Source organism: Schistocerca nitens, chromosome 8 (assembly GCF_023898315.1).
Source record: "Schistocerca nitens isolate TAMUIC-IGC-003100 chromosome 8, iqSchNite1.1, whole genome shotgun sequence".
NCBI lineage: Eukaryota > Metazoa > Arthropoda > Insecta > Orthoptera > Acrididae > Schistocerca > Schistocerca nitens.
This window is the reverse complement of record NC_064621.1, coordinates 611,904,179-611,920,318: the sequence shown is the minus strand read 5'-3', so window position 1 is coordinate 611,920,318 and position 16,140 is coordinate 611,904,179. Positions and strand designations below refer to the sequence as shown.

Here is a 16,140-nt window from a genome sequence, read left to right as displayed (position 1 = left end):
TATCGGGGGGAAGTGTGAGGAGTAAAAGTCGTTGAGGGAGACCAGGAGATGAATACAGTAAGCAGATTCAGATGAATGTAGGTTGCAGCAGCTATTCAGAGGTGAAGAGGCTCGTACAGGCTAGTCTAGCATGGAGAGCCGTATCAAACCAGTCTCAGGACTGAAGACCACAACAACAACAACAAGTGCAAGAACTCGACGTGGCGTGGACTCAACAAGTCGTTGAAGGCCCTGCAGAAATATCGATCCATGCTGTCTGTGTAGCCGTCCGTTATTGTCGGTGCAGGATTTATGCACGAGCTGACCCCTAGAATACTCACCATAAATGTTTGGTGATTCGCGAATGGTTGTCGCCCGGTGACATGACGCATTATCATCCACAAAAATTCCATCATTGCTTCAGGACATGAAGTCCATGAATGGTAGCAAATGGTCTCCGAATAGCTGAACGTAGCCATTTCCAGTCAGTGATTGGTTCAGTTTTATCAGAGGACCCAGTCCATCCCATGCAAACACAGCCCTCACCACTATGAAGCCACCACCAGATTGCACAGTGCCTTACTGACAGCTTGGGTCCATGGCTTCGTGGAGTCTGCACCACGCTCGAACGCTACCATCAGATTTTACCAACTGAAACCGAGACTCATCTGACAAGGGCACTGTTTTCCAGTCGTCCAGGATCCAACCGATATGGTCACGACTCCAGGAGAGACGCTGCAATGAGTGTCGTGCTGTCAGCAAAGGCACTCGCGTTGTTCGCCTGCTATTATAGCCAATTAACGCCAAATTTCACCACACGGATACGTTAGTCGTACGTGCCACGTTCATTTCTGCTGTTATTTCGCGAGGTGCTTCTTGTCTGTTAGCACTGACAACTCTACGCAAATGCCGCTTCTGTCGGTCGTTAAGTGAAGGCAGTCCGTCACTGCGTTGTCCGTGGTGAGAGGTAATGCCCGAAATTTGGTGTTCTCGGAACACTCTTGATGTTCCGGACCTCTGAATACCGAATTCCCTAACGATTTCCGAAATGTAATGTCCCATGCGCCTCTAGATCCAACTACGATTCCGCGTTCAAAGGCTGTTAATTGCCAACGAGCGGCCGTACTTAAATCGGACACCTTTCCACATGAAGCACGTGACTACAAATGACGGATTCGCCAGTAGACTGACCTTTCATACCTTGTGTGCGCGATACTACAGCCAAATGTGCGTATCGCTATCCCATGACTTTTGTCACCTCAATGTATCACTAATCGAGTAATCTCGTGCGTGGCCACCCGGCTGCAGTTGCAGGTTGCCTATCCAACGGCTTCCGGAGGCAACAACAATTTTATTTACAATATTTCATGTACTTATTCACTGAATGTAAAAATTATGATGCTGTCATAACCTACACATTAGCTGATTAAGACAGTTAGAAACTGTGTGTGTGTGTGTGTGTGTGTGTCTGTGTGTGTGTATGTGTGAGACTTGAAGCTGCGTGTGTGACTTACCTAGCGCAAATACCCAGACTATATTCGTTCAGTATCTGGAAACGAGAGCATTTAGGGACCTGCAACCAACATTACACACCATTTCATTAACCCCTCCCCCCACCCAAAATGGTTAAAGGAGTGAAGTTCATCGGTTGCAACAGTTTCGCTATTCATACAGTAAAACTCCCGTGTTAGACATGACTGGACGATCAAAATGTCGTTTCCATTCAAAGACCATACAGTCCAGAATCGGTATACCAGTCAGGCAAAATCACCATGAACATTGGTGCAATGAGCTCACCGATGCACCAGTTTGAAGACAATGGTAAAATACTGTCTCGTACTGCGTGCTGAAGCGAGTAACTGCCTGCTGCACGCGCTCGTCCGACAGGAATCGTCGACCCTTGAAGGCGTTTTGTAAGGCGTGATAATCGCGTGCGGAGAGATCAGGACTATAGGGCGGTTCACTCGAGTGTCTCCCATTTGAGGCTGACCTCCCAGATCGACAGACGTCACGTCTCAAGTGGCGACCAGCACGGAACTTGCCGCACCACTCTACAACGGCGATTTTCGACAGACATGCTGTCCGATACACATTCTTCTTTCTACGATGGGTGTCTACCGGTGATTGTCCTTTGGCAGCCAAGAAAACAATAACACCACGTCACATTGTATTTGAACGCGCCACGTTGCAAAATACTCTGCAGCAACGCTCCCAAACGAAAACGTTTTGTTCATTTCTTATTCTCGGGTGAAATGGACGCATTCTTCATTCTCCTATGGATGCCTACCGCTGTTTGTCGTTCGGCAGCGAAGGAAAGAATAACACCACGCTGGTCCTGTTTGAACCCATTCGGTAATAACGTCGCCATAGTTCACGTCGGGAAGACACGGATGCTACACTAATCCCTCGTCTTTTTTTCTTTATTTTCATTTTAAGACCTTACAAAAGGTAGGCCAGCAGCGGACTATCTACGCCGCTATTCGGCCACAGAAAAACAGACAGTAAACATGGAGACAGAAAAACAGACATATATGACTGGTAAAAACAGGAGACATACATAAGAAATGAAATAAAGGCGTTCGCAGAAGGTACTGGTTGTACAAGTAAATTCAGCAGTTCACACAAACATAGACAAACAGATTCACACACGAACGAAGGAGAACACTGGAGAAGAACACTGACGCACTTAAACGAAGAGAACATTGTAGCACATTGGTGATGATCTTAGGCACACTGAACACATTGAGGAGATGGGGGGCGGGGGCGGACTGCCACTGGGTGCAGGAGGTGGGCAAGGGGGAAGAAGCCAATGGGAGAGAGGAAGGGTGAGGGGAAGGGAAAGGGCAGGGTCAGATGTGGAGGCCTTGGGAGGGGGAAGAGGAAGTGGGAGAACTGGGAGAGAGGAGGGGTAGGGAGAAAGGAAAGTGAGGAAGGAGAGAGGGAGCCCTGGAGGAAAAGGGGAGCGTAGGAAAGGGAGGATTAGAGCTGACAGGAGGGGTATATGGATGGAACGAGGACATCTTCAGGAATGGGTAGTTGGCGGAACCCACTTTGGGCAAGGATGTGGAGAGTGTGGAGAGCAGGTGGGATGCGAGAGTACAGGTGCGGCAGCGGGATGGGGTGGGAGAGGATGGGAGAGACAACTGGTTGAGGAGGATTGAGCTTGCGGGAGGTGCAGAGGATCCGTATCCCTTCGAGGAAAAGGAGGAGGTGCAGTAAAGGGATCAAGTCATAAAGGATTCGCATCGGCGAGGGGAGACAGATGCGATAGGCGAGGCAGAGCGCATGGCGTTCACCGATTTGAAGGGATAGTAGCTGGGAGGGGATATCCAGGCGGAGTGGGTATAACAAAGGATGGGGCAGATGAGGGACTTATAAGTGTGGAGGATTGTGGAGGGGTCCAGACCCCATGTCCAGTCGGAGAGGAGTTTGTGCTTACACTTGCACGGTCCAAGGATGCGGGGGTCCAGGAAATGTGGCCATTGAGGGTGACGCCAAGGTACTTGAGGGTAAGGGTAGGGTAAATGGGGCGGGCATAGATGGTAAGGGATCCCTCGTCCACGTCGGGGCTTATATATCCGCATCGGCCTCGCAATACGTTTCGAATATGCTGCAGCAACACCCCCAAACGGAAATTTCTTGGTCACTCCTCATACATCTTTACTACCATCTCTTATTTGCAACACAGTTGGCACACAGTATCCACGTAGACCACTGAATGTATTTGCAAAACTGTATCTTTGAACAACTCATAATTCAAGATATATGACGTCATAAACATTGAGGTTTGTGAAAAAGTAGCTCCTGCTCAAGAGAGAGCGCAAATTAGCAAGACTTTTACTAACCTAGTGTTTGATAATGAGAGCACTTAGCAACTTAGCATGACTCCAAACGTTTCTAAACTTTTTCTCGCTTACATGTTTAATGTAAAATATTTAACACATTTACTCATTTGTAGTCAGTAGTCTGAAGCTCTTTTGTAAAAGACAAGATTCTCTTCTGAGTCGGGGGTTGACTGCTTAATGTTACAACAGCACTCCTAAAAGGTCACATCGCAGAAGGGCATTCAGAGCGAGAGTTTATTCACAGTTCTGTTTTGAATAGGTACGTTAATTATTTATTTGCGATACTGTGCCTGCAGCCAATTTATATTTACTTTCTGTTTAATTAACACACTGTGACGCGTTTAGAGCTGATGAGTTTGGCTGCACAACACATTATTTTTTTAAAACTTTATAACGGGATTTGAACATTTACAAAATTATTTAAATTTTGGGTGCATAGAGTTCGCTGCAGGGTACCAACTATTGATTCCGACACCGACATTCACGATAATAACAGCTTGACGGTCTTTAGTGGAGTTCCTTGGCCTTTATGCCACTGGATGATGAACTGTGTGTCCCCATAGTTACAATGGACGAATGCTAGCGAACGTAATAGGAAAGGTAGTGCCGGCATCAGTCCTATCGAATCTTCACAACTGTGACAACATGACTAGGGATATAACACAGACAGTGTAAAGTGCAGATCACTCGAAGTGGGCACGAACGTTCATATGAACAAGTGCAGAATTGGATCGATTCACGGTCCTCTTCAAAAGACGGCCAGTTCTTCCCCCACGGGATTCCCGGGCTGTCCGAGAGATGGGAGGAAGTGGTGGCCAGCAGTGGCCAATACTTTCAATCGTAATTTTGTGTTAGATTTTCGCGTTCCTCTTGGCAAGCTGTAACAGCAACAGGTTTAAATGTGTCTCCGAACTTTGAGGGGGCTTTTTAATGACTTTTTTATTGTAGATGACTTTACGTCTCTGTATTTCAACGAGTAAGTATATTTCTGTATCTTCTTTGCGATACTTAACACACTGCCCCCGATCACGGTATCGTGAAGTTTTAACGATTCAGAATGCATGCGCTATTAATGTACTTCAGAATTATCTGTTTCCCTCCGTGTGTAGCAGTTTTAATGACATATTTGGAATCGTTGTTTTTCATAGAATCATTTTACCTACTCTTTATATAGGGCACATTTATTTCGTTTTCAGGTTATACTGGGTGTTACAAAAAGGTACGACCAAACTTTCCGGAAACATTCCTCACACACAAAGAAAGAAAATATGTTATGTGGACATGTGTCCGGAAACGCTTACTTTCCGTGTTATAATTCATTTTACTACTTCTCTTCAAATCACATTAATCATGGAATGGAAACACACAGCAACAGAACGTACCATCGTGACTTCAAACACTTTGTTACAGGAAATGTTCAAAATATCCTCCATTAGCAAGGATACATGCATCCACCCTCCGTCGCATGGAATCCCTGATGCGCTGATGCAGCCATGGAGAATAGCGTATTGTATCACAGCCGTCCACAATACGGGCACGATGAGTCTCTGCATTTGGTACCGGGGTGGCGTAGACAAGAGCTTTCAAATGCCCCCATAAATGAAAGTCAAGAGGGTTGAGGTCAGGAGAGCGTAGAGGCCATGGAATTGGTCCGCCTCTACCAATCCATCGGTCACCGAATCTGTTGTTGAGAAGCGTACGAACACTTCGACTGAAATGTGCTAGAGCTCCATCGTGCAAGAACCACATGTTGTGTCGTACTTGTAAAGGCACATGTTCTAGCAGCACAGGTAGAGTATCCCGTATGAAATCATGATAACGTGCTCCATTCAGCGTAGGTGGAAGAACATGGGGCCCAATCAAGACATCACCAACAATGGCTGCCCAAACGTTCACACAAAATCTGTGTTGATGACGTGATTGCACAATTGCGTGCGGATTCTCGTCAGCCCACACATGTTGATTGTGAAAATTTAGAATTTTATCACGTTGGAATGACCCCTCATCCGTAAAGAGAACATTTGCACTGAAATGAGAATTGACACATTGTTGGATGAACCATTCGCAGAAGTGTACCCGTGGAGGCCAATCAGCTGCTGATAGTTCCTGCACACGCTGTACATGGTACGGAAACAACTGGTTCTTCCGTAGCACTCTCGATACAGTGACATGGTCAACGTTACCTTGTACAGCAGCAACTTCTCTGACGCTGACATTAGGGTTATCATCGACTGCACGAAGAATTGCCTCGTCCATTGCAGGTGTCCTCGTCGTTCTAGGGCTTCCCCAGTCGCGACTCATAGGCTGGAATGTTCCGTGCTCCCTAAGACGCCGATCAATTGCTTCGAACGTCTTCCTGTCGGGACACCTTCGTTCTGCAAATCTGTCTCGATACAAACGTACCTAGCGCCACGGCTATTGCCCCGTGCTAATCCATACATCAAATGGGCATCTGCCAACTCCGCATTTGTAAACATTGCACTGACTGCAAAACCACATTCGTGATGAACACTAACCAGTTGATGCTACGTACTGATGTGCTTGATGCTAGTACTGTAGAGCAATGAGTCGCATGTCAACACAAGCACCGAAGTCAACATTACCTTCCTTCAATTGGGCCAACTGGCGGTGAATCGAGGAAGTACAGTACATACTGACGAAACTAAAATGAGCTCTAACATGAAAAGTGAGCGTTTCCGGACACATGCCCACATAACATCTGTTCTGTATTTGTGTGTGAGGAATGGTTCCTGAAAGTTTGGCCGTACCTTTTTGTAACACCCTGTATGTGACTACATTGGTTTGCTTATTTGCACTTTAATTATTACTTTCACGGACTTTTTGTTTTTCGGAAATGTGCCTTAAGCCGGTCATGCGCGCCAGCTAGTTACTTCTTACCGAACCACGCGCGGCACCTGTATCTCAATTTGTCGTAGTAATGTTTGTGTGCGCACCAATACAGACACTGTGCCATGTGCACCTCGCACCGCAGCTTGGTAAGCGTGTCCCCATCTTGTACTGTCACTGTGGAGCCACCTGGCGTGCTCAAGGTAACATACGATAACCGTGGAAAAATTTTGCGCAACATTTTTGTACTTTCCCTGTATTTTCTGGCTGTTTCTCTCCTTTCACTAGGTCAGCTTCATGATTTAAATGCTTCGTGACGCACGGATTATACAGAAATTATCAAAAAGAAACATTCGATTTCAAAAAATCATTACTATTATGTTATTTGAGGCATGTGCGTGAACAACGTACTGTTGGAAAGAACAAACTCTCGAGTTTTACATGGTTCCCGCTAGGTAGCATGAATGTGCGCCCTCTTCAGTTCTAGTAAAAGTGGTGTCGGGACAACAGAAAGCGATTTGTATTCTACATTTTGCGTAGTGTGGTTCAGTAATAACTGTTCAGCCTGCCTTTCGTACTAGGTATGCTCTGGATCCTCCTACAGCACAAAACATTAGGCGAAAGCATGAACAAATCCGAGGTTGTTTGTGTAAAGGCAAATTTCGGGCCGTCCCCGAGTGTCAGACACAGACGTCGAACGCATCCGCCATGGTTTCACAAGGAGTCCGCAGAAATCTGTTCACCGTGCTACTAGACAGCTCATCATGCCCCCGACGTCCGTCTGGCGTGTGTTGCGTCGACGTTTACACATCAAACCACACAAAATCTAGCTACTGTAAGCTCTTCGTGAAGGTGACAAACAACAACATATGGAGTTCTGTAACTTCGTTCTTGGCAACATGGAGGATGACAGTTTTCTTCCACGGTTAGTGTTTAGTGACGAGGCAACATTCCATTTAAATGGAAAGGTGAACCGGCATAATGTGAGAATATTGGGTACGGAACAACTACATAAAAGCAGATGTGGAAGCTGTAACTCAAGACATGCTCGCTGGAGTGTGGGAACAATTTGAATACCGCCTTGACAAATGCCGTGCATCTCAGGGGAGGTATATTGAGCAGCTATGAAAAAGTGTGGACAACACTTTTGAGTTTCCCATTCATGAAAAAACAAAATTCGTTGTATATGTTTATTAGTTTCAGAAATACAGACGTGTCAAACCGGATGATTCTTTTCGATACAAGCTGTACATCCTGTTACCTTTGTGTCTTTCACATTTGATGTAGTTTTATGACTGGCGGGTCACGTATCCAGCTACTTTTACGTAAGTTTTTATTACTTTTAGTTCACGTTGCCTGCTTAGCCGTGAAGCATAGGACCATGCCCTTTTCTTCCATTTCTAATTGATTGGTTTTCGTGATTTTGTATACAATCTGATCATGCCTCAAAAGGGTGAAACGCGTCAATGACATTAAATAATTTCGGGACCAATACTGCTATTGTTCTGAAACGTAATTTTTAAAAAGTATTTCATATTAAAGCATCTAATTTGGAGAACCAATGGCGGAAGCAATGTTGAAGACCTAATACTAAGGTTGCCGAGAAAGTAACACACCGCATTTCTTTTCTGAACCGAAAAAATGCTACGAATGCTAAACTTTACGCATGTATTATTTGAAGTTTCCTGAGTGAGCGCGACAACTTTCCGTCACTTCCGACAGCTAGCATAGCTGCAGGATAGTTTCAAAATGGTGTTCAAAAATGGTTCAAATGGCTCTAAGCATTATGGGACTTAATGTTGTGACTTGGCAAGACAGAATACTTAACTTTAATCCATAATTGGAGAACATCGCTCTTGTTGATACATTAATAACAACCTCAATATAAACTGGTAATGGCGCCTTGCTAGGTCGTAGCAAATGACGTAGCTGAAGGCTATGCTAACTATCGTCTCGGCAAATGAGAGCGTATTTGTCAGTGTAGCATCACTAACAAAGTCTGCTGTACAACTGGGCCGAGTGCTAGGACGTCTCTCTACACCTGCCGTGTGGCGGCGCTCGGTCTGCAATCACTGACAGTGGCGACACGCGGGTCCGGCGTATACTAATGGACCGCGGCCGATTTAAAGGCTACCACCCAGTAAGTGTGGTGTCTGGCGGTGACACCACACTTAACATCTGAGGTCATCAGTCCGTTAGACTTAGAACTACTTAAACCTAACGAACCTAAGAACATCACACACATCCATGCCCGATGCAGGATTCGAACCTGTGACCGTAGCAGCAACGCGGTTCCGGACTGAAGCGCCTAGAACCGCTCGGTCACAGCGGCCGGCCAAAAAGGTGTCTGTAAGTGATGTATGTTACAAGCAATGTGTCGTCATTTAATTTCTCACTGCAGAGAACGAAACGGTGGGGAATATTCACAAAGGCTTGTGCAAAGTTAATGGAGCATCTGCTGTCGACAGAAATACAGGTAATCGTTGGACACGGAGGGTGAGGTCATCAGAAGGCGGATGGGCGGAGCTCCACAATATGCAGCGGTCGCGGAGACCATCCACGGCTCTCACACGTGACACACCTGACCTAGCCCCCTGGGACTTCCACTTGTTTGGGCCATTAAGGGATGCCTTTCGTGGAAGACATTTTGAGGACGATGAGGAGGTGATTGACACAGTGAAGTACTGCATCCGCCACCAGGACAAGGACTGGTGCCGACAGGGCACACACGCCCTTGTATCGCGCTGGAGGAAGGCTAAAGAACGGAATGGGGATTACGAGGAAAAATAGGGTGTGTAGACAAAACCATATTCAAAAAAATGTCTCTAAGCACTATGGGACTTAACTTCTGAGGTCATCAGTCCCCTAGAACTTAGAACTAATTAAACCTAACTAACCTAAGGACATCACACACATCCATGCCCGAGGCGGGATTCGAACCTGCGACCGTGGCGGTCGCGCGGTTCCAGACTGTAGCGCCTAGAACCACTTGGCCACTCCGGCCGGCTCCTTCCAGCATTAGTTGACCTATTTAGATCAAGCTCTTACATTATTTTTGTTAGTGTGGTTCAAGCCAGTTGTTCGTAAAAACGCCAGCTGCAGAAAACGTAAACTTTGTGACGGGAGTGTGAAGTGACCTGTTTTACGGTAATGTCTCTGCGGCTGCAAAGTGCGCTCGGCACAGCTGGTGACGTGACGGCAGATGTGCTGGCGTTGCAGAGGACCAGGTGTACATGGAGAACGAGCGCTACCTGGACGAGTACGTGCTGAACGACGTGGGCAAGATCTGGATCGGGCCGTGGGGCTCTTCGCGCGGCCGCGAGTGGGTCTTCGGCCAGTTCGACAGCTGCGTGCTGCCGTCGGCGCTTCAGGCGCTGCGATGGTCGCCGCTCAAGGACTCGCAGCGCGGGGACCCCGTGCGCGTGGCCAGGGCCATCTCCAAGATGGTGAGTCGCGGGCCCCGGCTGCTGGCTGCGAGCGTCGCGCCTCACGCCAGTGGAGCTGTGGAGCTGGTCCCCCACAGCTGCTCGTCTGACGCGGGGCATCTGGGGCCGGGGGAAGGGTGCTAACACCGCGAGCGTGCTCATGCAGCTCCTTGTGCTTCCCTCCACCAAAATATCAATCCAAATTACACATCTACATCTACATCCATACTCCGCAAGCCACCTGACGGTGTGTGGCGGAGGGTACCTTGAGTACCTATATCGGTTCTCCCTTCTATTCCAGTCTCGTGTGGTTCGCGGAAAGAAAGATTGTCGGTATGCCTCTGTGTGGGCTCTAATCTCTCTGATTTTATCCTCACGGTCTCTTCGCGATATAAACGTAGGAGGGAGCAATATACTCCTTGACTCATCGGTGAAGGTATGTTCTCGAAACTTCAACAAAAACCCGTACCGCGCTACTGAGCGCCTCTCCTGCTGACTCTTCCACTGGAGTTTATCTATCACCTCCGTAACGCTTTCGCGATTACTAAATGATCCTGTAGCGAAGCGCACTGCTCTCCGTTGGATCTTCTCTATCTCTTCTATCAACCCTATCTGGTACGGATCCCAAACTGCTGAGTAGTATTCAAGCAGTGGGCGAACAAGCGTACTGTAACCTACTTCCTTTGTTTTCGGATTGCATTTCCTTAGGATTCTTCCAATGAATCTCAGTCTGGCATCTGCTTTACCGACGATCAACTTTATATGATCATTCCATTTTAAATCACTCCTAATGCTTACTCCCAGATAATTGACAGAATTAACTCCTTAAAGCTGCTGACCTGCTATATTGTAGCTAAACGATAAAAGATCTTTCTTTCTATGTATTCGCAGCACATTACACTTGTCTACATTGAGATTCAGTTGCCATTCCCTGCACCATGCGTCAATTCACTTCAGATCCTCCTGCATTTCAGTACAATTTTCCATTGTTACAAACTCTCGATTTACTACAGCATCATTCGCAAGAAGCCCCAGTGAATTTCCGATGTCATCCACAAGGTCATTTATATATATTGTGAATAGCAACGGTCCTACGACACCCCCTCCGGCACACCTGAAATCACTCTTACTTCGGAAGACTTCTCTCCCTTGAGAATGACATGCTGCGTTCTGTTATCTAGGAACACTTCAATCCAATCACACAGTTGGTCTGATAGTCCATATGCTCTTACTTTGTTCATTAAACGACTGTGGGTAACTGTATCGAAAGCCTTGCGGAAGTCAAAAAATACGGCATCTACCTGGGAACCCGTGTCTATGGCCCACTGAGTCTCGTGGACGAATAGCGCGAGCTGCGTTCCACCCGTGTAATACCGTGAGCGTGCTCATGCAGCTCCTTGTGCTTCCCTGCGCCAAAATATCAGTCCAGATTACACATAAGAAGTTCCCTGCCGTCCAAGGAAAGCTAATCACAGTTTGAGGGTGGTGTGAGAGTAATTATGCTTTTACGTGTTGTTTTTGCGACATGTGAAAACCAGCTGTCCGATATGTGTTTTGCGCTGCACAAGCAACAAGCGTCACTACTTCCCTAGCGGTGTCTCGTTGCACAACAGTGGCACCCACTGTACCGCACAGAATATGTTGGAAAAACAGCACAGAAAAGAACAGGAGAAACGCTAAGGTTGCCACTGGATGGTAACTGATACCCTGTTCTCCCTGTTTACAGCAGTTTTCCATTTGCTATTACTCTCCCACAGGGTGCCGAAACCGATACTTGTAACCTTCTTCTTTTTCAGATGTTAACACCCTATACATCCACACAGTTTTGTTTTTAACGAAACAAGCAGAATTTCTCGCCTTGTTTCACAAATTTCATTATGGTTACTGCACAACCTAATTTTCGGGTTACAAGCCATTTACTGATTTTAAAGATGATAATGCAAAGATAAACGTCAGAATAAGACAGACATTTCAACATCTTAATGTATCGATCCTTGGCTTAATGTAAAATTATTTCAATGGCCTTTTTTGACAAATTGCGTATGGAATAATAGAATTTAGCAATTACAGTAACATGACTAAACATATCTAGGAATAAATTTAAGTATGAGCCAAAAGTTTTCTATTATCTGATGGGCTGAGGCCATATGTTGTGATATCATCTAACAAAGATGAATAATTGAATTGGGTTTGCTCGTAATAATAGGTGTGAGGACATCTGTTTTTTTAGTTCCTAAAATTTCTAACTGGCTGAGTTTGCCCCCTTTTCCTCTGAGTGTAAGACTTGTAAGTCTATTATGTATTTGTAGTTTTTCTTAAGGTAATTTTCCGCAATGTTTTCGACAGAGTAGTAACATCGATCCAATTATTCAGTTTTGCGCATGTAAAGCGGATGTTATACTTTCAAGGACTGTAAAGGCACACCGATGAAATAAATAAATGAGCAGCGCCATGGTAATTCTCGTGGGTACGGGTTATTGCTGATGCTTGTACTTGCGGCTTCCGTCAAATGCGTAGCTCAGCAGACAGAAATCGACTTACTACTCCAGAGACGAAATCAACACCCACTGCTGCCTTCCAACTAGGTACGCCTCGTCACACAATCTAATCTCTCAAACAAAATCTCCAAGGAGGTAGAAAAACATCTATTTCCCAGTCTGGAACCAAGAGCGCTGAGTTTACAAAATATTCAGTGGTTAAATTCTTCATTTGTGCTGCCCTAATGTTCGTAGTTGCTTTATAATTCATGAGGGTATTTTTGATCCGTCGTTGCAACTACAAAAATGCGTCATTTTTTCATCAAACGCGTTCCGCTTTATTGAGGTAAAGCATCATCTGTGGTCTTTAAGTTTATTTACATTTTGATTTGCTTTTAAATCGAAAACCAGTTCGTTGAGAATAGGTTTGTTTGTAATTTAGAAATCACCGTAAATCTAGAAAGGAAATTGTGGTGTCACCGCCAGACACCACACTTGCTAGGTGGTAGCCTTTAAATCGGCCGCGGTCCGTTAGCATACGTCGGACCCGCGTGTCGCCACTATCAGTGATTGCAGACCGAGCGCCGCCACACGGCAGGTCTAGAGAGACTTCCTAGCACTCGCCCCAGTTGTACAGCCGACTTTGCTAGCGATGGTTCACTGACAAAATACGCTCTCATTTGCCCAGACGATAGTTTAGCATAGCCTTCAGCTACGTCATTTGCTACGACCTAGCAAGGCGCCATTATCAGTTACTATTGATATTGATTCATGTACCGTCAAGACCGACGTTCTTCATTAACGGATTAAAGTTAAGTATTCCACCAGCTACGTCCGTTTTTCTAAATTCTAATTTCCTTGTCCTATTCCAGACATCACGCCAGCCTGCGTGAGCTAAAACGCGTGCCTTTCGGCCTCCTCTAGTAACACGGTGTTGGCTCTCCTGCCTACCAAAACAGAAATCAAAAAAATGGTTCAAATGGCTCTGAGCACTATGGGTCTCAACATCTTAGGTCATAAGTCCCCTAGAACTTAGAACTACTTAAACCTAACTAACCTAAAGACATCACACACACCCATGCCCGAGGCAGGATTCGAACCTGCGACCGTAGCAGTCCCGCGGTTCCAGACTGCAGCGCCAGAACCGCTAGACCACCGCGGCCGGCCAGAAATCAAAATACGAATGCCGGCCGGTGTGGCCGAGCGGTTCTAGGTGCTTCAGTCAGTAACCGCGCGACCGCTACGGTCGCAGGTTCGAATCCTGCCTCGGGCATGGATGTGTGTGATGTCAAAAAATGGTTCAAATGGCTCTGAGCACTACGGGACTTAACTTCTAAGGTCATCCGTCCCCTAGAACTTAGAGCTACTTAAACCTAACTAACCTAAGGACAACACACACATCCATGCCCGAGGCAGGATTCGAACCTGCGACCGTAGCGGTCACGCGGTTCCAGACTGTAGCGCCTAGAACCGCTCGGCCACCCAGGCCAGCTGTGTGATGTCCTTAGGTTAGTTAGGTTTAAGTAGTTCCAAGTTCTAGGGGACTGATGACCTCAGACGTTAAGTCCCATAGTACTCAGAGCCATTTTGAACCAAAATGCAAATAAACTTAATTACAGACCACTGATGATGCTTTACCTCAAGAAAGCGAAACGCGTCTGGTGAAAAAATCTCACATTTTTGTAGTTGCAACGACCGATCAAAAATAGCCGCATGAATTATTGAGTGGTTAACTTATTACCTTAGATCCCACTCAACGCACACACTCTCAAGTAATTACACTTTTCCACTCTCTACTGCAAGCCTCTACGTACCTTTCATTCTTTCCTCAATCTAGTTCTAATGGAATGACAACTTGCTTGGCCAGGGATTATGCACAAGGCAGCAAGCTGGCTCAACGAAAGCAATGGTTATGAACCGCAACATCTCACCATTAGTAGTATAAATTGTCTATAACCGGCTGCTATTGGCGAGGGCGATAGCTCACACCTCTGCTGTGACTCTCGGGTCGCAGGTTGCCGGTTAGAACCCTGCTGGTGGAACAAATTCCCCAGTATTAGGCCGCCCAGGGGAAGCCAGGTGATGCTTTGAACTTCCTGAACACCGAACTTCGTGACAATACTTCGTATTCGATTCCAAATATCCCCTGAGTGTCCCGTAAGGTGGGAGCATGCGACACTGTCGGTAGTGATCCGTCTGTCTAACGCGGACGTTATGCCCAGTGGTCCTCTTTGTGCTATTAGAGAGGCATTTGCTAAGTGCCAGCATCGGTTTTTGTCCTCCTCCTTCTCTAATAATCAAGGAGTAGACACATGACAACACATATATAACTTGCCCTAACTACAATCCATGCTCCATCACTTTCCGCACATTTTGTTCTTCCTCGTTCTAGTATTACATAAATGGGAATTTGTTGCGCCACGAATTATTCACTAGATGATAAAAACCCTCACCAAAAGCAACAATAACTCATCACAGTAACTCACAAAGTGTTGACCAAAACTTCTGAAATTATCGCAGAAAAACTTGTACTGCTTCCATCGGCTGCCAGTCCTCATGAAGAAATGTTTTTCCACATAAGTGCAACATTCACCTTCAAGTTTGACTCCTAGAAATGTTACACAATTGTTTTCGTTAGTAATGGATGCTTAAATAGTTAAGTAAAGGTAACTAGGAGAGAGACAGAATATCTTTATCTATTTCCTTCTTCGGGAGTAAAATTTTGATTGCTAATAGGGTGATACACCAGCTAAAAGCTGTGGTGTGATCTGGCGGGCCATTTTTAGTCGAATGAGCAACGTTTGGAGAGCCCTTTGCAGTGCTAACGCTGCTCCCCCCACTGCCTAGGCACGATCTCTGTCGGCGACCACTTGCTGGATGTAGTTTGATATAGGGCGGGTGCCAGGAATCGCAAGCCTATCTTGGGGCGATACTTTTCGGCTCATAAACAACTGTTATTCTCATCTTTGTCAGAGCAACCACAGCAGCCGACATTAAGACTAGGTATCTTCTTTGTATGTTTCTCGTTCCTTTACAGCGAGCATAACCACCGACGCTGGATTCATAATCAGCAGCTGAGCTTCGAGCACCATTAGACAAGTTTCACTATGGTCGCAGCTAAGACAAGGAACTCCCAAGCATTCATGACAATTATTCGCCAACGTATCATGTCCATTTATCATACACGTTCACCACAGAGGCACAGAGACAGTCCGGAAACCTTCCCTTAACCGTCGAAATAACGGTTACTAATCTGATACGAGACTCAGGCATGTATGTATATGCTCTTATAGTCTGAAACCGGAGTGCTTGTGTATGTTCTTTGGAGTATCACCTCCAACGCTAGAACACCGACGACAAATATCTGATGCGCTGGATCACTCTTCCGAAGGAGCGTCCAGCCTCCTGGAGCCCTTCTTTGAGGTGAAATTCAGCGAGCTGTGCAAGAGATTACTCTTTCACCAAGACACATATATTTCATCTCCGCGCCAAATTGGAATGCTCAGTAGGTGGTTCCGTCTCCATCCCCAGCACTTCAGGCAAAACGCTTACTGCGGGCTATCGTTA

General features: G+C 46.1%; 1 protein-coding gene across 1 annotated transcript in view; it reads left to right on the top strand.

The window, feature by feature from the left end:
* LOC126198551 (hemocyte protein-glutamine gamma-glutamyltransferase-like) overlaps window positions 1-16,140 on the top strand; it is a 394,601-nt gene that overhangs the window by 99,006 nt on the left and 279,455 nt on the right. The window contains exon 5 of the mRNA XM_049934974.1: window positions 9,891-10,117. Within this exon, the coding sequence (XP_049790931.1) occupies window positions 9,891-10,117 (227 nt within the window). The remainder of the gene's footprint in view (window positions 1-9,890; window positions 10,118-16,140) is intronic.